Source organism: Talpa europaea, assembly GCF_964194135.1.
Source record: "Talpa europaea genome assembly, chromosome: 1".
Lineage (NCBI taxonomy): Eukaryota > Metazoa > Chordata > Mammalia > Eulipotyphla > Talpidae > Talpa > Talpa europaea.
The window spans coordinates 7,563,895-7,587,626 of NC_140073.1; the positions used below are offsets into that span (position 1 = coordinate 7,563,895).

General features: G+C 52.0%; 2 protein-coding genes across 3 annotated transcripts in view; one reads left to right on the forward strand and one right to left on the reverse strand.

The window, feature by feature from the left end:
- Positions 1 to 3,478: 3,478 nt before the first annotated feature.
- Positions 3,479 to 6,366, forward strand: MRPL16 (mitochondrial ribosomal protein L16; the record flags this gene model as incomplete). Its single annotated transcript, XM_084232276.1, has 4 exons — positions 3,479 to 3,527; positions 3,793 to 3,858; positions 5,042 to 5,190; positions 5,881 to 6,366. The coding sequence occupies 4 exons, from the start codon at positions 3,479 to 3,481 to the stop codon at positions 6,364 to 6,366; spliced, it is 750 nt and encodes a 249-aa protein (XP_084088402.1).
- Positions 6,367 to 8,839: 2,473 nt separating this feature from the next.
- The window catches only part of STX3 (syntaxin 3), a gene marked incomplete at both ends in the record, with an annotated part of 43,497 nt that continues 28,604 nt past the window's right edge, over positions 8,840 to 23,732 (reverse strand). Inside the window, 8 exons of one of the 2 annotated variants that reach the window (XM_084240953.1) lie at positions 8,840 to 8,917; positions 13,938 to 14,048; positions 16,096 to 16,230; positions 16,378 to 16,451; positions 16,715 to 16,823; positions 19,118 to 19,185; positions 20,637 to 20,711; positions 22,080 to 22,179. In XM_084240953.1, the coding sequence (XP_084097079.1) occupies positions 8,840 to 8,917; positions 13,938 to 14,048; positions 16,096 to 16,230; positions 16,378 to 16,451; positions 16,715 to 16,823; positions 19,118 to 19,185; positions 20,637 to 20,711; positions 22,080 to 22,179 (750 nt within the window). Of the gene's footprint in view, positions 8,918 to 13,937; positions 14,049 to 16,095; positions 16,231 to 16,377; positions 16,452 to 16,714; positions 16,824 to 19,117; positions 19,186 to 20,636; positions 20,750 to 22,079; positions 22,180 to 23,732 lie in introns of both variants that reach the window. The other variant, XM_084240954.1, reaches the window with a different exon arrangement.

Genomic DNA, 23,732 nt, shown 5'->3' on the forward strand with positions numbered 1-23,732 from the left:
AATAAGCATAATTTGAATATACATTTTAATATATTTGTGGATTAAATATGAACCTATAACCCCACCCCATATAATATATGATTTTCTAGATTAAATATAATACAGATCTATCGATATAACCTCACCCCACAGATAGAGTTAGAGATCTTTGAAAGCCAAAATTGAAAGGCAGTCATTGGCGGCTGCTTTTGACCCCTATCAAACTTCAAACTTCAAACACCCCTTCAAACTTCAAAACGCTGCTTCAAACTTGCAAAAAAAAAAAAAAAAGTGTGAAATTTTGTATCCAAAGACTCAAAACATACTCACTTTTGACCCCCCCAAATCCCAATTCTGGAGACTACTGAAGGGGAGGGGGACATGATAGGACACGGATACACCAGCGTCAATGTCAGCTGGGACAAAAAGAATGAACCCCACACGTGCAGCCTCCGCCATCCCCTAACACAGACCCTAGAAGCAAAGCCACTTAACCGCCCTGTCACAGGTCTCCCACCTCACACTTCAGAGCAAAGTCCTCCTCTTTGAACAATCCTGTCCCAGGAAAAAAGGTGTGAAACACACAGGCTGAGATTTTCCTCCCAAACATACCTATTAGAGAGGTTGCATATATGAAACCTGCCTAGTAATTAACTGTGTGTGTCCCTTTGCACTGGCTAGGTCAGGGGGCAATAGAGTGAGGTTGGCGTTGGACCTGCATTGACAAGTAACAAATATGCTTTGAAGCAGGATTAAAAAAATCTGGTCACGCTGGTGATTATGTAATGCCTAACCCCTAAGCCCACGGGTGCTTAAGGTTTCAGGGACCATGGCAAGCCCTTTCATGACCCCTAGTGGCCATGGCTGGTAAAGCCCAAACTTTATTAACAGTTGTCAATGATGCATAATTAATTTTATGAAGAAGGGGAGATTGAAGGGAAGATTACTACCAAGGAATTATATGTGGTAATACTCGCTTTTCATTGGAGTATGAATCACCTATAGCAAGTGCATGATTGACACCCACACACCAATTAGGAAGTGGAACAAACGTACAAAAACTAACCTATAACCTGTGTACATATATTCACTACCCGAATGCTCTCTGAAATCAGTTTAAGTTTTCCCTGCTCTTGCCCTTCTATTGCTTATCCAAACCAACTGTGCAAGGCTGGCTTTTTTTTTTTTCTCAATCATTTCAATTTTTTTTTTAATCATTGCTTTGTGTCACTATGTATGTTTTAAGAGCACTGGCTCACACGTCTTGAAATATGTTACCAGACAATACCCACCACAAAATACTCATAATCCTCCACCAGAGTCCCCAGGGGCCCTCTCCACCCTCTGCTTCAGTCACCCACAACAATTCTCCTCCACCCCAGTTCTGTTGTCAGAACCCACAGGTTTATTTTTATTTGTGCTTTTTTTTTTTTTTTGTCTGTCCTTTTGCTTCATTTTTTATCCTCTACATATTGTAACACATTTATGGATTTTCTCAACACTCTTTAAAAAAAAAGTTTGTGTTGTCACTCCTAGTGACAGAAAACATACTTATTTCAGTAATTAAAATGTCCAGGGTGGTGTATTACTCAAAATTCCGAGTTCCATTTGAGGGTAAATTTGGTTCCTTTCCTCAGCAAAGTGGTAATTCAGATAGAGAGATAGTAGTGAAAACAAAACTGGAAGTGGGGGGGCTCTCTATTTCCTTACCTCGCAGTTTTACAAGATCTTTTCTGCCCAATCGCTCGCTTTTCTGACCCACCTGTTTCTGACCTCTCTAGGATGAGGAACAGCCATGGCACCTGTCACTGACGCCAGTGTGCGCTGTAAATTTAGCCCTTGAACCACCGCAGGTTCTTTTATCACAAAGTCATAAAATGAAATTCGCAGGCTCTTTAGATAACTAAGCAGAGAGAAGCAAACTTTAGTCAAGAAAGTAAAGAACAGTTTATTTTAAAGGAAGAAAGCAGGTCCTCCGAGGGAAGGGGCAAAGAAGCTTTTATGGGCCCGTGTGTAGGCATATTTAAACCTTTTTTTCTCTACTCTAAAATCTCATCATCCTACTTTGTAATTGGCTCTTTCTCCTAGTGGTTCTACTCCTTCCGCAGATGTGCCCATTTTCCCAACTCTTAGAGTTTCTCCTTTGCCTCCCCTGTCCAAGGTCTTGTTCTCTCAAGTGTTACTATCCTTGTTTAGTGCTCCTGGACTTTCTGACCTCATCTCTGGAGTATGTTTTGGTTAGCACCCCTTAGAATTTACTGAACTTGTCTCAGAAGCCTCTTTAACTCTCTTCCAGCCCCTGCCTGTACTGTCCTGAGGCTGCCTACTTAACCCCAACTTGCCCTAGGACTCAATATGGAAGGTAAACTCATATAGAAGCTAGTATTAACAAACGCCTTGAGAAAGTCCTGTGGGCTTCCTAGATCAAAGAGATTCCATGATGATTTATTACAATAATTACAGCTAGACTCTGATGAGCAAAAACCCAAATGTAGCATTTTATTGTCCATTCGCTCTCTGGCATCACAAACACTGCTCAAATTCTGATTCTACTGTTTATCTGCTACGTGACTCTGGAGAAAACTCAATCCTTTCACCCTCTGAATGGAATGTGCAAACTGGTCGTAATGACTTAACATCTCTGCAGGGTAAGGTAAAAAGTATCAGGCTTTTCTGCCCTCCCGCCATTAGGAGTAATGGATTCCTATGGTCCCAAATGCATACCTCATGGCGGACACCTGGAGTAGGGTGTGGGCTTAGGTAGATGGGATTCACCTGGGCTAAGACTGGGCTTATAAGGGCGGCGTCACGGGGACCCCAGTAGAGCAGAGAGCAGAAGAGCTCGAAAGAGCAAAAGGAACAGAGAAGGAAAGGCAACGAGAGAAGGCTGGAGAGCCCAGAGTGAAGACTTCTTGGACTCTGGGCGTCCTGCCAGCCTCCCGGCCCCCCAGCACCCCTGCCTGCTGTGTACCTGGCAAATCCCAGTAAAAGCCTGCAAAAGCCACCGAGGGCTCCAGGACTCTCTCCTCCTTTACCTCGTCTGCTCGGATCATAGAGATCCTGCTCCGTGTCCTCCTGCCTTTACAATCTCCCATGGATTTGTCAGGGGGGCACACCGCCGAGCAGACATTGCACACGCCCAGCAAAGGTCAAAGCAATGACGATTCATTCCCACTTTCCTAATGTCTCTGGAGGGCGCCCCAGAGAAAAGGCATGAGAATGCTTTGAGGGTGAAATCCGGCTTTCTCAGCATCGTAGCCTGCGCAGAAAACTCCCCTCGGGGCCGCCTCTGTGGGGATTCACAAGGGAAGGGGGACCCCACGGGGCCAACATGGCGTCCCACGCCGCTCCGGAACCCCAGCCCCGAGGCGCGGTTCCTCCCGCTTCCGCCGGACTCTGCCCGGGAGGACCAGCGCCCGGGCCGCTTCCGGCGCGGCTGTCCGAGGCCGGGCCGCTTCCGGCGAGGCTTCCCCACCCGCGCGGCGGGGCGCGCGGGGCCATGTGGCGGCTGCTGAGTCGCGCCAGCCCCCTGCGGGCGCCCCTGGCAGGTCAGCGTCCCCAGGACTGGCCCCCCGTAGCCCGGCGCCCCCACCCCGGGCCTCGCAGGCTCAGACTCCGCGGGCGGCGGCTGCTTGCGGGCGGCGCTCAGGGCTCCAGCGCGTGGGGGCGGCGCCCGAGAACCCTGGCTGGTCCCTTGGGGGGCGGGGGGCAGGGCGTTTGCCCCCGGTGAGTGGACTCCCCGCCGCCCCCCGCGGGCGGATGCCCCCGGCCTGGGGGGGTAACTGGCTTGGGGTAACTGGCTTGGTATTGCAGGTGCCTGGGCCGCGCCGCCCGCCCGTGCCGGCCTCAAGACGCTGCTCCCGGTGCCGACTTTCGAGGGTGAGCGCTTGCCTGTCGTCTCCGTGTGTCCGTCTCTTCTCCAGTGGAATCCCGCAGAGGGGCGGCGAAGATGCAGGAGCGCCCCGTGCTTCCCAGGCCGTCACTCTCTGCCAACTGCAGGCCAAGCCTTGGCCCCCACAATGGCCAGCAGGGACCAAACGAGGTTCCTGCTTTTGCAGAGCAGATGTGTGAGGGCCTGGCTCGCCCACGGCCTCCCACTGGTGTGCGCCCCGGGTTCCACCCTCAGCCAGGGCTAACTGGCCTCAGGTTTTGGCCTTTGAGGTTCTTTCCAAATAGGGTTACAGCTCGGCAGTCATTTCACGATATTATGTGAAAAGCTTTATTTTGTTAAGTGTAAACATCTCAGGTAAGCCAGTGTCCTGAGCCCAGTTTACCATTTAATTATATTGGAAGTATGAACAAAAATGAAAAGGGCCTGGACTTCCAAGAGAAGCCCCCGCATATGGTTAAAAAGAGAGCCCTAGGTTTTAAGTTTCTCAGCAATATCGTGGTAAAGCAAAGAAACTGGCTATGTTTGCGTTGGATATAGTATTCCATTCGCTAACCCCATTAGTAATGGAAAAGAGTAGTTTAAAAAAAAAAAAGTGCTGTACTGTTTTAACTGCTTTTTTTTTTTTAAACTGGATGACCTAGGCCAAGTTTTAAAATGTCTCTCAACCTCAAGTGCCTCTATAAAATGGAGATTAAACTACCTGCCTATCATCCTGCTTCTTGATAATTATGTGGGTGTGTTTATGAGTTCACATTGTGATAATTCCCCTAGCTGTGTATTTTTTATTTGGGCCTTTGACATGTGTTTAATAAGCATTACCTAAAGTTAGCTGATGTTACTCTGACAGTCTCATATCTCTCTACCTTCCCAACAGTCCCTTCTATAGTGTTGGGCCCAAAGTGGGCATTTAATAAATACATTTTGGTTTAAAGATTAAAACTTTGGTATCTTCAGGGGTTCAAAAATCTTTATTAATCATTTGTCATTGCCAAAAGACTAATGTCAGCAAGAGCCCCTACAAAGGAAATCTAATATACTTTTGGGATTACTGCCCAGTGGTAACTTTGACCTGACTTTTTAAAATTTTACCTGTTAGCAGTAAATCTTGAAGGAAATGAATCTCTGAGCTGTGTAGTTTTACTTAATCTTGGTTGTCTCTGTCCCTTGTAGATGTTTCCATTCCTGAGAGGCCCAAGCTTAGATTTGTGGAAAGAGTACCGCTTGTGCCAAAAGTAAGACGAGAACACAAAAACTTGAGGGACATACGGGGACCTTCAACTGAAGCTACTGAGTTCACAGAAGGCAACTTTGCAATCTTGGTGAGTTCACGTTACAGAATGGAAGGCAGGGATTAAGCAAACGCTAATCTAGTTAGTTCTAGTCTCTTCTGCCACAGGTTTTATTAGAACTGTCACCAGTTTCTCTTTAAACAGATGTGTAGTACCCAGTAAACATTGGAGTTATGTATCGCTTCATGCAGAGTGAACATGTAAAAGCAGAAGGAAGAGGCCACCTAATTTACCCTATAATTAGACCACAGGATTTTCTCAAGTCTCTGGTAATAGTGTAGCCAGGATGTAGGATGTGGGACACTTTTCCTCAGTGACTACACAGGTGTGGACTAGAATGTCCCCAAGTGGCGAAGTCATTCCCACAGCCTGCATGATCAGCCACCGCCGGCCTGTTAGAACCTCCGCCAGCTCCCCGCCCCTTACTCTGCTCCAGCCACATTGCGTTTGCTCAGACTCACCTTCGCTGCTGGTTTTCCCTTGGCTAGTTCTTACTATTTTAGTCTCAGCTTTAAATGTCACCTCCTCAAAGATACCTTCCCTGGCCACCCTCTGAAGCAGGTCCATCTTGTTCTCTTACTACTGTACTGTACCTTAGACTTTCCCACAATGGTACTTCCTAGAACCTCAATTTTTATATTCACGTGCATCATTCAAGCCACTGTTCCCATAAAAGATGTCTAAGTCCCATGTGTTTCTAATTCTTCCATTTACTTCTAGGCGTTGGGTGGCGGTTACCTCCACTGGGGCCATTTTGAAATGATGCGCCTGACAATCAACCGCTCCATGGACCCCAAGAGCATGTTTGCCCTGTGGCGAGTACCGGCCCCTTTCAAGCCCATCACGCGCAAGGGCGTGGGGCAGCGCATGGGGGGTGGCAAAGGCGCCATTGATCACTACGTGACCCCCGTCAAGGCCGGCCGCCTCATTGTGGAGCTGGGCGGGCGCTGTGAATTCAAAGAGGTGCAAGGCTTCCTGAACCAGGTGGCGCACAAGCTGCCCTTCCAGGCCAAGGCTGTGAGTCGCGAGACCCTGGAGAAGATGCGAAAAGATCAAGAGGAAAGGGAACGGAACAACCAGAACCCCTGGACCTTCGAGCGCATCGCCAGTGCCAACATGCTGGGAATACGGAAGGTGCTGAGCCCCTATGACCTGACTCAGAAGGGGCGGTACTGGGGCAAGTTCTACCTGCCTGAGCGTGTGTAGTGAGGGCGTGAGATGTGTGCACGGGCTGAGGAGGGATCTGAACACTACCCTTAGCCTGCGGCTAACCCTGGTGGCATGTGAAGGAGATCTGTGAAGCTGGTATCTTCTTAAAGTGCGATATATTTATATTAAAGTTTGAGCGTCACCTCAGGATTTAACTTCTCGTTGGTGAATCTTGATTAAAAATGATTGAGAAATAGGCCTGATGGGCTGTCGGGGGGTTGGGCTCCCCTCCTTGGCTACACACTCCTCAGGGAGGAAGCAGATGTCTGCATCTCCGGTCTGGGACTTACCTGTATTACCTTTTATATGTTCACACCTCAGCAGCTAGTTCCTAAGACGTTTTGCTAGTTGCCAATACAAATTACACGTTTTGGGGAAAGCAAAGGAAAAAATAGTACACGGGTTGATTCGACAGGTATTTGTGCCCAGTAACCACTTGCCTCAGTCCGGGAAGGGGGGGAGGGGGTGATGGACAACGTAGCAAGGAACATACCCTTGCCTTGTAACAAAAGGAACTGATAAAACCAAAAATCGAAATTGTGTGGCCTTTCCTAGGCCTGAGATTCTCCGCGGGAGAGGGTGGCTCTACCTCTGTCGTGCAGGTCGTAGGCCACTGTCACTCGATGGATGAGGGGCCCAGGACTCCCCTGCTTGGCTCCAGCTCCTGGGTGGAGGAGTTTCTGAGCTAGCCGTAAGCAGCGGTTTTCTATCCCCTGCTCAATTTAAAGGAAATAGAAATTGATGTAAATACTAAACTATTTGCTTTTGAGAGTGGACAGGAAACTGCACGCTGACTGTAAAATGTCAGTGCTTTATCCTTTTTGAAAAAGATTGTGGCAAAGGAAGTAATTTTCCTCCAAAAGTACAAATTTATCTGATGCAGTCATTTGGGCCTTAAGAATTACATGCTGTGGTTTTTTTTTAAAGTATTTATAGTGACCCTCTTGTCACTCATCTCCAAACTGTTCGCACACATCTGCACCTCCAGTTGGCGGTGTCTGGAGCTGCTTGTTGAACACACTTGGCCAAGGAGCCGGTCCAGGCCGGCGGCGTGAGTCGGGTGAGAAGGGACGTGCGTCGATGGCCTCGCTTCACCCTTCTGCTCTAACATCTTCATCTCTTCCTTGTGATGCTTCATGAAACATGGTGGCGGCGGCTGGGAGTTCAGTCACTATACGAACCTGTTCCTTCTGGGTTCATGTTCAGTACTGGACCACAACCCATGGAGACTCTTGTCACACAGCAGAGGCTGTTGCCAGGACTCCACCAGCACTGCCCACGGAGAGGACTTGGAAGCCTACGCTGTGCTAACAGAGGCTCCTGTTGTATTTCTGCATAAGTGCGTCAGCCCATTCCCGGGCATTTTTACACCATGTCAGATGCCGCCAAACTATTGCCTGGTGATGGTTTAAAAGCTTAAGAGTCAAATCCAAGTCCAATCCATGGGTGATTGTGCTCACTCATGAGCAGAAACAGAGCTAAATCACAGGTAATTGAGTCAGCAGGTGCTTGTGCATCTGTAAGTGGGGGAGCCACCGCCACATCTCAGTGCCCAGGTACTGTGGTGAGCACGGGCATGGCAGTAGCAGGACAGCTTCGCTTAGACCCCGAGGAAGGAAGCATATGTAGGGCAGAACAAAGGGGAGACCCAGGAGAGCAGAAGTAACAAGTGCCCTGATCTTGAGCAACCTGGAGCAGGTCCTGAGACCGTGGGTGTGCTGGGACACCTGCATCTTCACAGTCACAACCTAGTACAGGCCCAGGTTTCTTTTCCCAATGGGTACCTGCAGGCTTCTCTGCCCTGTAGTCCCTTTAAGCCACCTTCCGGCTCCACATTGCTGCACTCCCTGTTCCTTCACCCCCTACCCTCCACCCAATCCCGCATGACTTCTACTAGTGATGGTTGACACTGAGGTTTCATAATGGAGAGAGAGGTAGGTGTTGACTCTACAGTGAAGAGTGGTGGCCCCACAGAGTTGGTAGGAGGATAATAATGCCCACGGAAGGCCCACCTGTGGAGGCTGAAGGAAATAATAGAAAAATTAAGGGAAAAATCATAGATTATACAGCAGGATGTTCAAGGTCAGGGTCAGCAAGTGTCTCCCGCAAGGGTAAGGCGGGCCTCACAAGGCTGTGCTAATCTACCCTGACCTTGAAGGAAGGGAATTTATTTACTTTGGGTTTACCATGTAAGCTCCCCGAGTTCAGACTGCTGCTAATACCAGAGCTGATGCTCCTGGGCCAGTCCTAGATGCCAAGTCCAGTTCCACTGGGGGAAGTCCTTGTCGTACACTGCATCCTGCCACCAGGTTCCAGGACACAGCACCCCCCCACCACCACCACCACCACCACCAATCTACCTGCTACCAACTCCTCTCATCCTCTCTATGAAATCTCTCTCCTTCAGTTGCTCCAGCCTAATCCCACCCAGGCTAGGGTTTCCACGCACACTCTAGACGGCTCACCTTTTTCAGGCAAAGATGCCCCCAATGGTAGAGGCTAATATGACTGCAAGGACAATGCAGCAGATCAAGATCATGATCTTCTTCTGCTCATTGAGGCAAGGAGAGAAAAAGCACATGAGAACGTCACCACCGTGCTGACAGGTTTCCAAAGGAAGGGAGACAAGAGGACCTGGGCACGGGAGAGGGTGAGGAGGAGGAGAGAGATGGATCTGGCTTTGCTAACCCAGAGATGCAAAACAGATCAACAGCCGTCCTGGAGAACATTATATGTTCAGAGCCATATACTCTGAGCGAATGAACCAAATTCTTTTGCAGCAAGCATCTGAAATCCACAACCCAGATACAGTCACACAGTCACTCTGCATTGAACCATTTTCCAAAAATCAGAACTTGCTCCAGCACAGGGCTAGACAGAATCTGGCCCCTTTCCAAACCCTGAACCCAAACCGTGCGTGGTGATGCCCATCACAGAGTGTGGGCAGGGAAACAGGCAGCACTGTTTCACAATCAATATAAAGTCATTTATTGTTAAATTAGCAATAAAATAATCAAGTTTACATTAAAAAAATACAATGACAAAAACCCCTTCACTTGTGTCCCAAGCTATAAGCCCCAGGCCCCAGCTCAGGAGAGCAGCAGCCTGCGGTTACCACCCGCCTGCCCTTGCAGCTGAGCCAGCCCACTGCCGACGTCACAGCCACGGGGAGGGTGCCCGCTGCTCCGTCAGCACTGGGCGAAGACTGGGAGTAAGTGCCTTTTGCAGGAAAGCCATGGCAGAGATGGATGAGGGGCCTCCCCCTGCCCTGGAAAGCATTCAAGTGGAAGCTGAAACAGCAACCAGGGAGGCTGGCAGAGACCCCCAGGGAAGCAAAGAGGGTCATCCCTGGGTCAGCGGTCACTACACTTGAGACTTCCCCGGCTGTTGCTTCCTCCAGATAAAGAACCATCCGGCTTATTCGCCCGGCAGCAGGAAGCACTACGCTGCAGTCCCTGGTAGCCCTGTGAGCTCGGCCCTGGGGACAGGCCCTCCCAGGAGCACGTGAAGGAAGCGGAATCCCCGTAGGGTGATCTCGAGACAAGTCGAGCCTCGGCAGCAGGAGGGGAGAGCCTCGGCAGCAGCAAACGTCTCACGGCGTCCGTCTGCTAAGCAGAAACTCTAAGCGGGATCAACTTGGTCCTCACCCCGAAGATCTGATTCCCCAGCACTCATCCAGGAAATGCACGTTCTCAAGGATGTGGAAAAATGGTGTTTCCACCAGGACTCACTTGCAGGCAAGCTAATGTCTCTAACCTAATTTGTAGCCTAGTTCTAGGAGTTTGTGTTTGTGTGTGTGCGCTGAGGTTATAATATCCTGCACTGTGTTCCCACTTCCCGAGAGACCCGGGCATCCATGTACACACATCTCAAACACATGATCACAAAAATACACTTGGAATATGTGAAATGAGTGACAAAACACTGGCACCAGTCTGATGTTTCCAGAGCCTGAGACTCAAGCACCCTGTCCCTGGTCTGGTTAATTGCGGTCTCCAGGCAACGGCTTCAGGAAGCATCACTCACAGTGAACAGCCAGTTTCTAAGACGCACCCCTGGAAAGAAACACCAGACCCTCAACCCTGACCCGCGGTCACCCCGAAGGGCCGCGCCACCCTGGAGCCCCGTGAGTAACATGAGAGAACACAGGAAGGAAGATGGTCACAGGCGGACCATCACTTGAGGCTGAATTTCCAGTGGGGCAGCTCCTAAGGCCGATGCGCCACCTGCCGGCGCATTTCAGGACTGGGGACAACACACGGTGAGGGCCGGGCCGCGCCAGGGGACGCTGGGCTGCGAGCCTTGGAAGAATCCCTTTGCTTTGTGAAAGACAGTCCCTAAAAACACACTGCGATTTCCGGGAGAAGATTCTCCATGAGGTAGAAAAGCACCTTGGGAAGGCCTCCCACAGGCCTGCTGGGTGCACAGCAACCCTGACAGGGCACAGGGCACGGGGCAAGGGTCGCTTCATCGAGGCCGGGGTGGGCATCAGGCACATCAGATTCCTCCAGGGCATTGTCTGCGGGGTCAGGTCCCAGGGTGGTGACAAGAAAACCCGTGTGTGGGTCCCCCTGACTCAGGAAGGCCATTCAGACTCCATTTCCATATTGAAGACAAGGGAGGCCTCCAACGCCAGGCTGGAGTAAAATCAGGCTCTAAGAGAGGCAGGGGAAGGAGAGGCGGATCAGTGCACAGGACATGGGTGTGAAACAAAACTAAGACTCAGCCACAAGCCTAGAAGGTGGAGAGGAAAGAGCAGCACTAATTGCAAGAGGAAGAACAGAAAAGTCAGCGCTACACTTGAGAAACCCAACAGACACAGGCAAGACAAGACCTGGAATTAAATCCTGTGCTCTATTGTACTCTATTATGACGGGGAGAATGGAAAAAACCTCTGGGCCTTATAGAATCCTTCACACGGGCTGTCACACACACGTGGAGGGCTTGCGAGTATTTGGGGGGGGGGGGGGTTTGGGGATTGGTAATCACTGTCTGGAAACACCTGTTCTCTGCAGGGCGCACACCAGCACCCTTCCAGTACCCTTCCAGTACAAGTTTCAGATGCATTCTAGTACCTGAATCTGCTCTACACCCCCCTCCCCACTTACTTTATTTTTTTTTAAAGAATTATTTTTATTTATTTATGCATGCAAGAACTGGGGTGCAGGCCAGAGGTGCAGGGGGGTGAGAGGATTCACCACAGAAAAAGTGGGGAGCAGAACAGGCAAATCTACTGAGATGCACTGCTGAGGGGCAAAACAGGAGAGGTCTGCTGCGCCATGTGGGTCATCTCCCTGACCGGGAAGCCAACTGATGTGGAATGATGCTAAGCAAACTCTTGGCGATGATCGAACTCTTGCTGCAGTGGCTGGTGCTAGCTTGACAGCACTGAGACTTTAGCCCCAGCGCCACCAGGGAGGCCCCTTACTTCCTTTAGAAGGCAGAAAGGCTCAGCACTGAGAACACAGAGCAGGGCAGGGGCAGTTCATGGCGTGTGGCCTTACAGCTGTGCAGGCTTGAGAAAGCCTCTTAATTTTGCTGAGCTTCCAAGAGCTTCACCATCTGAAGATGAAAGAACAGGTGCACCACTGGGGAAGGTCGTGACCCTCCCCAGCTCACATGCAGGAAGAGGGGATGCCAGACCCAGGGGCTGGGTATAACAGCGAACGGAACTCCCCACAGTAAGCAACCCAACAGTGGCTCGGCTCAACAACTTAGCACTTTAGATGATGGATAAATCCCCTAAAAACAGTGTACTGAGTAATCTCAGTTTAAAAAAAAAAAATTCATTTACATTCTGAATTCCTGGAGTTAAGAATGGAAAGGGGCTCATGACAAATCTGCCATCTTTTCCTCCAAGGCCATGGATGTAGGATAGGGGAAGGTATATAAGGTGTTTAGTATGTGGCCTCCCACAACTCAACACTCAAAAACATGAGCTGGAAGGTGAGTCAAGAGCCAACCAGCCAGCTACTAACAAAACCCTACAGACTCAAATTCCAAGTCAAAGCTTCAGCTCCATTGAAAAGGACCAGAAAGCCAGTTAGAATTCAGAGGACAAAGCCCAGATGCAAGACACAGAGTGCACCCAACTCAGAAGCAAGCGTGCTGAGCGAGGAGTGGGCGTGCTACGAGGTGGGAGCAGCAGCCTCCACAACAGAGCGCAGGGGCAGAGCCAGCGGGGAGACAAGTCCCGTGTGGTGTGACCAGCACCCCCAGAACAGGTGGCTAAGGAGACAAAAGACTGCATAGGTCCCTTGAGGCTTTAGAAGGTTCATGTGTCCAAGGACAGCCACAGAGGGGAAGCGCAGTCCCAGAGTCCAGGGGAGCAACCCAGCGGCCCCCGAGCACCTTCCATTTACTTACAGTTCAGTGCCGCAGCCTCTCAGGCCACCCTCATTACCGCCCAACGGTAAGGCCAATAACCAAGGCCAAAATGCCCAACAACACAGCTACTATCACAAGGATGATTATCAATTTCTGGAGAGAGGAGTAAGAGAAACAAACAAAAAATATTATTACAAACAACCCAAAACCAGCATCATTCATCTAAGACCAACCCTTCTGCCCTGTACACAGAAAGAATTTTATCAATCCACACAAGCAGCGTGCATTTCCACATAAAGACATTCTGTAGGCGATGCTGTATTTCTCGCAGTGTTCTTGGCATGAAGGGCTTCAATCAGCACACACTGAGGTTGTGCAACTGGGGCAGGCAAGGGCGAGCTCATGGGGTCGGCCAGCTGCCATGGCCCAAGATACAAATTGGCTGACTTCCCCTTTTCAGGAAGGAGTAAAGATACTGTGATACAGTCCTAATTTCAAAATTCTGTCCATCTCTTTCCCAAAGCACATTCCCACCTGTCAGAGCCACTCAGTGACGCTGTGGACCAGCCTGGGTTCATCCTGTAAAATCACTTCCCAGTCCCCCATCCCTGCACAAGAAACAGACAGAGTTGGAAGAAAAAAAACTGAAGAACAAGAACATCAGAGCCCGAGAAAGAGTCGGGAAATGACAGTGGACAAAGCAGAAGAGCTGGCTGCCACCGTGCATGGGGAGAGAAGCCGGAGTCCAAGGGGTGGGTGGGTGGGGTGTGTGTGTGTGTGGTTGGGGTTTGGGGGGAGGCAGGATGTGCATGACCACAGAGCGGGTCTGCTCCTATGCTCCCCGGGTGGCTGGAGCCAATTACGTAACCTGACCTGCCCCTGTTTCATCCATAAAGCAGAAACGGTACCTGCTCCCTAGAGGAGGTGATGTTTACATCGTGATCAGCACAAAGGGGGTTCCGGGTAGAGAAAAAAGGGCAGTAGGAATCGGGTCTCAGAACTCGAGTGAAGACAGCGAAGAGTGAGTCAGGGGCAGCTCACGGCGACACCCGCAATGCCCCATCCTACAGAGCCACCCCCAAGTGTGGGTTCTGGGGTACATAACACGGGAGCCAGATCCATGCCTATCTGGGAGGAAGGGAGCTCGTGTCCGGGAGAGGCGGACTTGGGGTTTTGGACGAGGCAGGGACACGGTGGGGCGACCGGGGAGAAGCAGGAGCCGCTGAGACGCAGGCGCTCACCCGCCGTGCTTCGCTCTGATACTTGACAGCCTTTTTGGTGTCTGCCACCGCCCGCTCCACGAAGCCCACAGACTGGTCCATGTTGTTCTCGATACGGTCGATCATGGCTCCCTTTCCCCGGAAGCCAGAGGTGGAGGCAGCAGAGACAGATGCAGGGAGAGGGAAGAGAGAAAGCACGAGAGGCAGAGAACAGAACAGTCTCCTCTCTGCAGGCAGCAGGGGAGCCTCACCTTCCGGGCCTGGCCCTGGTACTTCACGGCTTTCTTGGTCTCATCCCGCGCCTTCTCCACATGGTCCACCGTGTGCATGACGTTCAGCTCTATGTTATCTAACATCTCCCCCTGCAAAGGAGACACGCTGGTGACCCCCGGCCAGACGCCCGGCAGTCCTGGTGGGCAAGGAAGGGGCGTCTCTGGCTATCATCATGGGTGCCCCGGGGAGCAGCTGGAAGCCCTGCTGAGCAGGACACCCCCACGCTTGCACACACCCTCCCCTGGCTCCCAGGGCTGGGGTGTCGTCCCTCAAGAGAGGATGAGAGACTCAGGGACTTGCTTCTTGTGACAGGCGCCACCCAGACACCTAGAACACACCGTCTCGATGCCACACACAGACAGGTGTTTTGCTTTGTTTTTAATTCAGCGTGAACAAGAGGAGCCAAGATAAAGAAGTTTGTGTTCTTCAGGTGGCACCAGGATGCCAGCCCCGTCTTGGTCATCGCCTCTGAACTGCTTTTTCCCACTGCTCCAGGGCAGATGCCCAGCCTGGCGAGTGACCTTTGGGTCTCTGAGGCTGGGGACAGTCGCTCCTCTGAGAGGCCCAGGCCTCTAAGGAGACAGACGCTGGGTTTACCTGAGCTCTCTGGTCTCCTGATAAGGGCCCCGCACTTTCATAGCTACCACTCCTGACAGGGGGGTTGGTGGTTGCACTCAGGTCCACTTATGGCCCCTCCCAGACCCAGCCCTCCCTCCACGGTGGCGCGCGGCTTTCCGGCAGTGTTCCAACAGAAGGCACTTACCACCACGTGGACCTCAAGCCAGTTCCTCGGCAAGGCAGTGGGGAGAAAAGGAAGAGTGGGGATGGGGGCTTGAACAGCCACAAAGACCAGCGGGTGGAGGACAGTCAGCTGCGCCCAGAGCCGTCAGGGCCAGCCAGGCGGGGCCCGGGCTCCGGCAAGGTTTGCGGCCCTTCTGCACAGGAAGCAAGTCTCCAGCCCTTTCTAGGGGCCGAGCAGCTGGAACTTCATGGTAACAGGGACACAGCCCATGACACTGGCACAGCTGACTGCACCCCAAGGAACCACTGCAGGTGACAGACACTGAGGTCCCTGAACGAGGACACCCAGGGACAAAAGCTGTGCAGCTAAGTGCATGGGCAAGGCTTTCTGTGTATGAGTTTGCTATACCTTCACTTTCATTTTGTTCATGTTGTTGTTTCTTAACAAAAAGTACCAAAATTTGGGGGTAAACAGAGAAGAACAAAAATGAAAAAAAAATTTTAAGCCTCTGCTAAAATCTCATCTGTACGAGCATTCATCTCAGGAGACTGTTTTAAGGCATTAGCATTAAGAACCCTTATTTCCGGGCCTCCCCTGGTGGTGCAGGCGGTTGAGCACTGCGCTGTGAAGCTGTCCGCAGCCTCTGCAGCGCTGGTTCGATCCTGGCCGGCCAGCGAGGGTCCCACATGGCGTGGCAGACCTCTCCTGTCTTGCCCACTGCTCCCCTCAGCAGTGTATTTCTTCAGTCTGCCTGTTCTGTTCCCTGCTCTGTCTCTGGTGAATCCTCTTACCCTCCCACACATCTGGCCTGTGCCCTAGTTGTTGTATAAAATAAATAAATAAATCTTAAAAAAGAAAAAAAAAAGAAAGAACCCTTATTTCTAATTTACATAATGCGAGAGCGAGCTCCTGAGGCCTGAGGGAGCCGGGCAGTCAGAGCAGCGACTCCCCCTACAGCTATTGCAGGCTCCCAAGGAAGCCAAAGTAGCAGACAGGATGGGCAAGGAAGAGCTTTTCCGCATGGTCAGCATGCAAAAGTGCATCTTCTCCCAGAACAGGAATTCCTTAACCACCACGCCAATGCCGGTTGCTGCGCTGCCCTCCTCAGGAGGACACCAGCTCGCCGTTCTGGGGAGAACCCGCGCGCCGCAGGGCTGCAGTCACCTGGCTCTCCACCAGCATGGCGATGTCCATGAACATGTCGTGCAGCTCCTTGATGCTGCTCTCCAGCTGCACGATGTCCTTGTGCCGGCCCTCGATCTCACTCAGGGCTTGCCTGGAAATCTGAGAGTCGATGATCTACAGCGGGGGACACAAACAGACCCTCAGCACTGAGCCCCACTGTGCAGCCTCCCACTCCCAGCCCTGCAGCCCGCAGCCCACCTCCCCCACCAGGGCCCCCTTTCTCCGCCGCTGGGCTGTGCCCTGTGGGCCCAAGGTCCTCACCCCAGAAGTGAAGATGGCGGGGTTCCCGCTCTCCAGCATCTCCTCCAGCTCTTCATCTGTTGTTTTCTTGCCAGCTTTATAACGAAAGCAGAGTGTGAGACAAACATCAAAGCACGTTGTATTAAAAGTTCCCTGAAATCGCGACATTCACTTTGAATCCCAGGCCTTTAGCGCACAGACGTGGGCCCACGGCACGACGTTGCACAGCCCAGCACAGCCGGCAGACACTCGGCCTGCCTGGGTACGGCTCGGGTGGGGACAGGAGGCAGCCCCCCAAGGGCTGTGCCTGTTCTCCCAGCCCACATCTTGGCATGGGCACCAGGCGGCGGACACGTACTGATTTCCAGCTGCCTCTGGATGCGCCCCTTGCTGCGTTCTCGGAAGTCCACCTGCGCCTCGTTGTATCTGGTCATCACCTCCACAAACTTGCGGGAGAGGACGGAGTGCTGCAGGAGGGCGAGGTGCAGAAGGGCGGGCAGTGGTGAGGGTGGGAGGGCCGGGTCACGGAGAGCCAGCGCCCCACAGCCTGGTCCTCCACCGCCGGGCTGGGTCTCACACCAGGTGTGGGACCCACTTCTTCATCTCCTAACAGGCACCACCCAGAGGGTCCGTTGACCTTCCAAACCAGGTTTTCAGCACGTTTACCTGCCCTGCACACTGGTAATTTCCTGAGGCCAGGGAGATAATCCCTGCTATGCAAAGCTTGCCGAGCCCCTTCCCACACCCAGGATCTGCCTGGGATCCTTGCGTCCTGAGCCAAAACCATCAAACCCATCTCCCCAACCTTTCTTGCATTTACTACCAGGCACATCCAGTTAAAATCCCCGGTGTCTAAGTTCAAATCTCGTGAAAATGTTTATTCCTCGTCCACCTCCCAGGGTGGTCCTCCTCCTGCTGGCTTTTCCTTGGCAAAATCACCAGTATTTGCTTTTTACAAACCTACTACCATTAAAAGTCACTGCAAGTTCTGAGCCTCCCTGGTGGTACAAGGGGTTAAAATGCAGCACTATGAAGCTATCCTCAGCCACTGCAGCAAGAGTTCGATCCCCAGCCAGGGAGCAACCCACATGGCACAGCAGACCTCTCCTGTCTCTCCCGCTGCTCCCCTCAGCAGTGTATTTGAGTGGCTCCACCTGTTCTGCTCCCTCTGGTGAATCCTCTTGCCCCCTGAACCTCTGGCCTGCACCCCAGTTCTTGTATGCATAAATAAATAAATCTTTTTTAAAAATCACTGCAAGTTCTCCATATATGAAACAAGAGTTCTGACAAGATTTTTTTTTAAAAAAGATTTATTTATTTATACAAGCACTGGGTACAGTCAGAAGCACGGGAGGGTGAGAGAATTCACCAGAGCCAGAGGGGAGAGCAGAGCAGGCAGACTGACAAAGTACACTGCTGGGGGAAGCAGCGGGCGGCAGGAGAAGTCTGCGCACCATGTGGGACCCTCACCTGGTGGCCAGGGATCAAACTGGTGCTGCAGAGGCTGCGGGTGGCTTCGCAACCCAGTGCTCAACCGCCACCATGGAGGCCCTCTGACAAGATTTTTAAATGTATGTTTTTCTCACATAAGGATAGCATGATGGGCACTTGCTTTGTCAATATACTCTTCCAAAACATCATTTTTTATGACTCTGTGACAATGCACTTTCGTGAGACCTGAATAACACATCCTCGTGGTGTGAGCATACGGTGTGAGCGCCAAGAGCTGTTCAGCTTGATTTAAGTTCTTTCTGAAAACAAACTATGATGTAATTAACAGGGAAGAAGGAAGCTGGTGACCACAGACACATGATTCACCGAATTCTACTAAATGGAAGCAAGAATAAAGTCTTCCCAGAAAGTAAAATTTTTTTTAAATCATTGCAAAAACCCAACTAGAACCTCGCCTGCCTCCTACCTCTCCCGCCTGGTCCCGTCTGCAAAGGCTAAGGTGTTTGACCTGGAGGCAGCTGCCCCCCTAACAGGATGCACCCTAACCTGGGGCAAACTGTGCACGCACCCAAGCTGCTGCTCGGGCCCCCCAACTGGTGCTCAGAAGCCTCTGGAATAGGGCACCACATTCTCTGCCAATAATTCAAGGTCCTCTGTCCCACAACAAACAGATGTAACTCTTCATGTCTGCCCCTCATGCCCAAAGTTGCAGCCACCCCCCACCACTGCTGTGTAATGCAATGCGCATGCGTATGCACACATTCACACACGTGCACACACACACACACACACACACACACACACACACTGACCCCGTGCCTCTAAGGGAGCCTCTACCCCGAGGGTTTGGTGGTGGCATTCTTGCACACTCAAGGCTACCCCCGAGCCCTCCTGGAGCTTTCAATGCCGAGAGCACAGGCCCTGATGTCTCCCCTGGCCTTGTGCAGAGTGACCCTGCCCTGCACTTCTGCCAGCTCCTCAAGCACAAGGACCAAATCTTTGGTGACCAGCAGTGTCTAACTCCAAACCGGACGACTAATGAGTGGAGATCGCCATCTCCTCAGCTGGAAACAAGGAGGCAGACCGAGTCCTCAGCTGTGCTCCCACAGAGGGGGTGTGAGGGAGGGACCGAAAGGGCTGGACCTGCCACAGTCCTGCCGCCTCACCCTGGACACTCGCTCCCTTTACCATCCTTCTGAGTTCCAAATAAGAATTGTAAAGTGGGGGAGGAGGGGGAGAAAAGCTCCCCAGCTAAAGGCTGGAAAAGACACGATTAGACTAACAGGTGGTTAGACCAAGGAAGCCGTACCTGGGACTTTCGAATGCGAAGGTCGGCGGACGACCGGACATCATCGTCCTCAATGTTCCTCTCCATGCCTGGCGAGCAGAAAGGTTATTCAAGCAGCACGTCTTCTGCTCTAAGAGAAACACTGTTCCCTGCAAACCTCCCGCTCAGTGTCTCATGCCCAGTGATGCCAAGAGGTGCCACCCCATGAGGTCAGCGCATGCATGAGCCACCTCTCTGGGCTCCAGGTCTTCTTGGAAGGTCCCTTAGCAGAGCTGGCCACCCACAGCAAGGCCATGAGTCTCTGCACCGGGAGACTTTGGCTCAGACCCCTGCCCTGCCACTCTGGCTGTGTGACTTGGGTAACACCTCACAGGGTCCCCGCTCTCCCCACCGCATGAAGAGCAGAGGAGCATGCAGACACCAGCCCTGACCAGTGCCAGGCACACCAGCATCGCTCCTGGAAGTTGCTGCTATCTCCGCCCCCATAAGCACAGGCATTGCAGTCTGTTTCTTGGGAAGAAACGACTAGCTGGGCTGAGCAAGGTGGTCTTTGCCCTCTGTCACTGCGTGCACCCCCCCAAATGCACTGGGCAGGAACACAGACTGTAGCCAGGGACCATGCAGCTCGCCAGACCCCCGGGGAAATGACCCCAACAGGGGCTTCATCGAGCTACATGCCAGACTGAGGGAGGCGGGGCAGTGAGACAGTGGCATGTCTGACCCCACCCAGGTCTGTCTGCAGGCTGAGCCGCAACACGGCTTGCCTCCAGGCCTGCAGTGTTGTTGGGGGAAAGGATGTCCTGAACAAATTCCACAAATAGGTTCCATGGACTTCACCCCCACTCCAGATCAGAGATCCAAGAACCAAGGATTACAAATCCTATAATGTCATCATCGCCCGAAGGGAGGGCTGCTGGGACCCGAGAGTGGGGTTAGGTAGCCAGCTTTGGTATAAAACCAGAGATGTGGGTCTTGGGGGGCTCCTGGCTTTTCGCCAGTTCTCAGCATGCCATTGGGGTTCCAGCTCAGCAGAACTGGCAGGACACATTCCAATTTCTCTCTCTCTTTCTCTCTGAGTTACTCATTTCTTCATGTCCCCTTTTTGTAAATAAACCCTTTATTACCCTTTTTGTGTGTGTCTGTCTGCAGTTGAGTCTCATGATAAATCCCTTTTAAGCGCGCAGGTCAGGCCAACCCATTTCATAGCAGGGTTGCCCTGGAACAGTATATCAGTGGCCAGAGGGAGGCAGGGGGAGCAGGACACGTGGAGAAAAGTCGAGGGACTGAGACAACAGTCCCACAGCCACTCAACAGCTGACAGTAGATGAGCCCCCCCCCACCCCCGCCCTCTTCCCCAACTGCACCCTGGACTCCTTCAACCGCAGTTTTGAGTCAAGGGTGGGTGAAGGCTGCGGGGCAGTGAGAGGTCACTCCCAGAGATGGAGCAGGAGTGCCACTCCCCCAGGCTGAGCTTGGTCCAGAAGAGCCGGACCCTGTGTCAGGGGCTGGGGGGCTGGGAGGTCCTCCCATCCCTTCTTACTCTTCAGCTTGTTCCGGACGTTGTTGGCCCTTTTCTTGATCTCAGCCGTGAGCTGCTCTAGGTCATCCTTGGTTCCTGGGTAAACAGAGGTGGGCAGGGTCAGTAAGAAGAGGCTAGTTGCTTTGTATGCGACAACTCACAGACGTGGGTGGCGCCTTCCCAGACACCCGTCCCACACAGTCCCGTTTATCTCGGGGTGCTTCCCAGAAAGCCTCACAGAGAACTGATTGTTATAAGACATTTTCATGGGCCCCATCTCAGACCTACAAAATGAAAACACCCAGATTTGGAGCCCACACTCTGCCTTCCCAACAAGTCTTCCCAATGCCCAAAACTTTAGAGAGCCTTGCTTTTAGAAGGAACAATCATCCACTATCAGCGTAGAAGGTAGGGGAGAATCTTACAGGATCTCAAGGGAAAAGAGATCTCAACCAAGGCTCATCTACTTAGAATGAAGCAAACTATTTACGACATACCTACTATGTGCCCGGTGCAGCCCTAGGTGTACGAGCTATGACTACGGTTCCACGCCCATCCCTCAGCACCTACGACAAGCTAGAACTGAGGTAGAAATGAAAGCATCAAAAGAAGATACAGGCCCTGCCTTTGAGGTGCTCAGTGTCCAGTGGTTGAAAAAGTAAAAAAATTCAGTGGTAGGATATGCATGTACAATATGGTGTGCAATCTGGTCAAGGTCACAGCCGAGGGGTAGAAACCAGGCACCACCAAAGGGGCCTGGAAGGCATCTAAAGACAGAGGGTGCAGGCAGATTCTCCAGCAAGGACCAAGAGTTAACCAGGTAGAACAGGATACTAAGAGTGAATAATACCACGCGCGAAATGAGGGGACCACAAGCATTTGGGGCACAAAGTTTAGTCTGGCTACCGTGTGGGTGACATGGGGGAGCATGTCAGGAGCAAAGCGAGGAGGGCACGTAAGCTGATGGCCGGGAGGGCTCCCACGTGCTCCGCTAAAGCACTTCGCCTTCCATCTTTAGGAAACAGTGAGCCACTGACAATTTTAAAGAGTGAAGTGACGGTGTGAAGTTTGTTCTCTGTCCTTAAAGAAGTACCTGAAGCGCAGCTCTGGACCAAACCCTAAAGATGGGAAACAGCGGGGCGGGGGTGGGGGGGGGAGTATGGGTGAACAGCAGGAATCCAGGGGTGGGAGGGACTGATGGGCCATTTGACAACACTCAGTGGGTGACAAATGGGCTTGATCTGGTAGGATGTGAAAAGGGGGACTGGGAAAAGCATTTCAGTGGGGGGACTCGCGGGAGAGAGGCGAGGCGAGGAGCAGAGGAGACGGCATGACGTGGCATGTCAGTGTGATTTATGCCAACACCCACACCCTCCCCCGGCTGACAGGAGACAAAAAAGGAGGCTGGCTCAGACCAAAGGTCCCGGCTCGTCACGGGGTGAGCCCGCCCCAGGGAGCACTCACTTGGCTCTGGAATGGGTGCAGACAGAATGATACTGTAGAGTTTCTTGGCCCCCTCCACATGCTCGGAGATCTTGTCAATGTTCAGCCGGGTTTCCTCAATCTAGAATCAGAAAAACAACAGCCTCTGTCATCCCAGAGGAGGAACACAGCCAAGGCGGAGGGTCAAGGTTGGCAGCACCCCCTGCTGGCCGCTGCCCACATCAGGGATCCAGTGTGAGGAGCATCTTTGAGGTCCTCAGAGGAAGGAATCTCAGGGAGGTCAGGAGAAGCCAAGCTCACTGCTCCCTGCGGGGGACACGTTCGCCACCTAGAGGGGAGGGAGCAAGCCAGCGCCAGCAGGGCCAGGAAAAGCTGTGCAGAATAAGGACAGGGAAGGGCCAACAGAACTTCTCAGGCCAATCCTTTGATGCCACCCCGCTCCACAGTGAGGACAGAAAAGAGTGCGTGGGATGGGGGGGAAAAGGGGGAGAAATAAGAGGGAGGAAACAAACCTAGAGCAGAAATAAAGGGAGAAAATGATGAAGAGAAAGAAACAGAGAAACAGTGGAGGAGAAAGGAAGAGACTAGGAACGGCCCCTCTGAAGACAGTCCACACTCCTCCCCTGGACTGAAGCTGGGCCTCTGGGTGGGCCGCTGGGTGGGCCGCTCGGTGGGCAGCTGGGTGGGCAGCTGGGTGGGCAGCTGAGTGGCTGCATGGGCTGCTGGCCGGTCACAGGCCTTTCCGCCATTTTGAACATTGTGTCTTCGTGACTTCTTGGAAGAGCTGGTTTTCCCAGCGGTGACTTTCTGGGTATTTATGGGCAGCTACATGCAATTTCCTTTTGTGCATTTGCCAGATAACCAAAGAATCATGGCGGGGGGAGGAGGGGACCGAAAAGAAAATCTAAACACTCAAGGGCTATTTGCGTGTGTGTTTGGGGTTGTTTTAAGTCTAATGATATTATCCTGCATGATCATAAAGAACGAGGACTGATTTACTGACCCCGGGATCAGAAACGGGGCCCTTCACAGCACGTCTGCAGAGCCAGCGTCCCTCCATCCTCTTTATACATGAAGACACGAAGGCTTATGGCCCAAGAACTCACTCCAGGCCATTTTGCAAAAAGGCAAAGTCGAGGCAACTGCGAGACTCCAAACCTTGTCTCCTGGAGCTGGGAAAGGCTGAGAACGGCCTCAGGAGGCTCCTGTCTTCTCTCCCGAGTCCCTGCACCTTCAACCTGCCACAGGTACACATGCCACTTGACGCACTGTCCTTGTGAGGTGGATGCAGGTGCCTTTTACCGAAATCGCAGGCCTTGACGCTGATACTCTAACCAAAGCTCCCAATAGACAGCTTTTTTAGACCAGGAGCCCTCAAGAAAACTTACTATGGAGGGAAAGTCTGAAAGGTTTTTTGAACCGCCAAGCTAAGTGTGCAGCAAATAGTCCTCAACACCTTACTGGGTATCACCTTTTTAAAGGTGTTTTTTAAATGCTTTGTCGATAAGGTGGCAATGGGGGTGGTGTCGTTTAATAAGTTAGAATCAGACAGACAGGTCCAAGTTTTGGCTCCACCTCTCAGCCATTTTATGACCGTGAACAAGTCACGTACTCCCCCTGTGCCCCGTCTCTCATCTGTGAAATGAGGATTATCATAAAAACTATGAGGTTTTT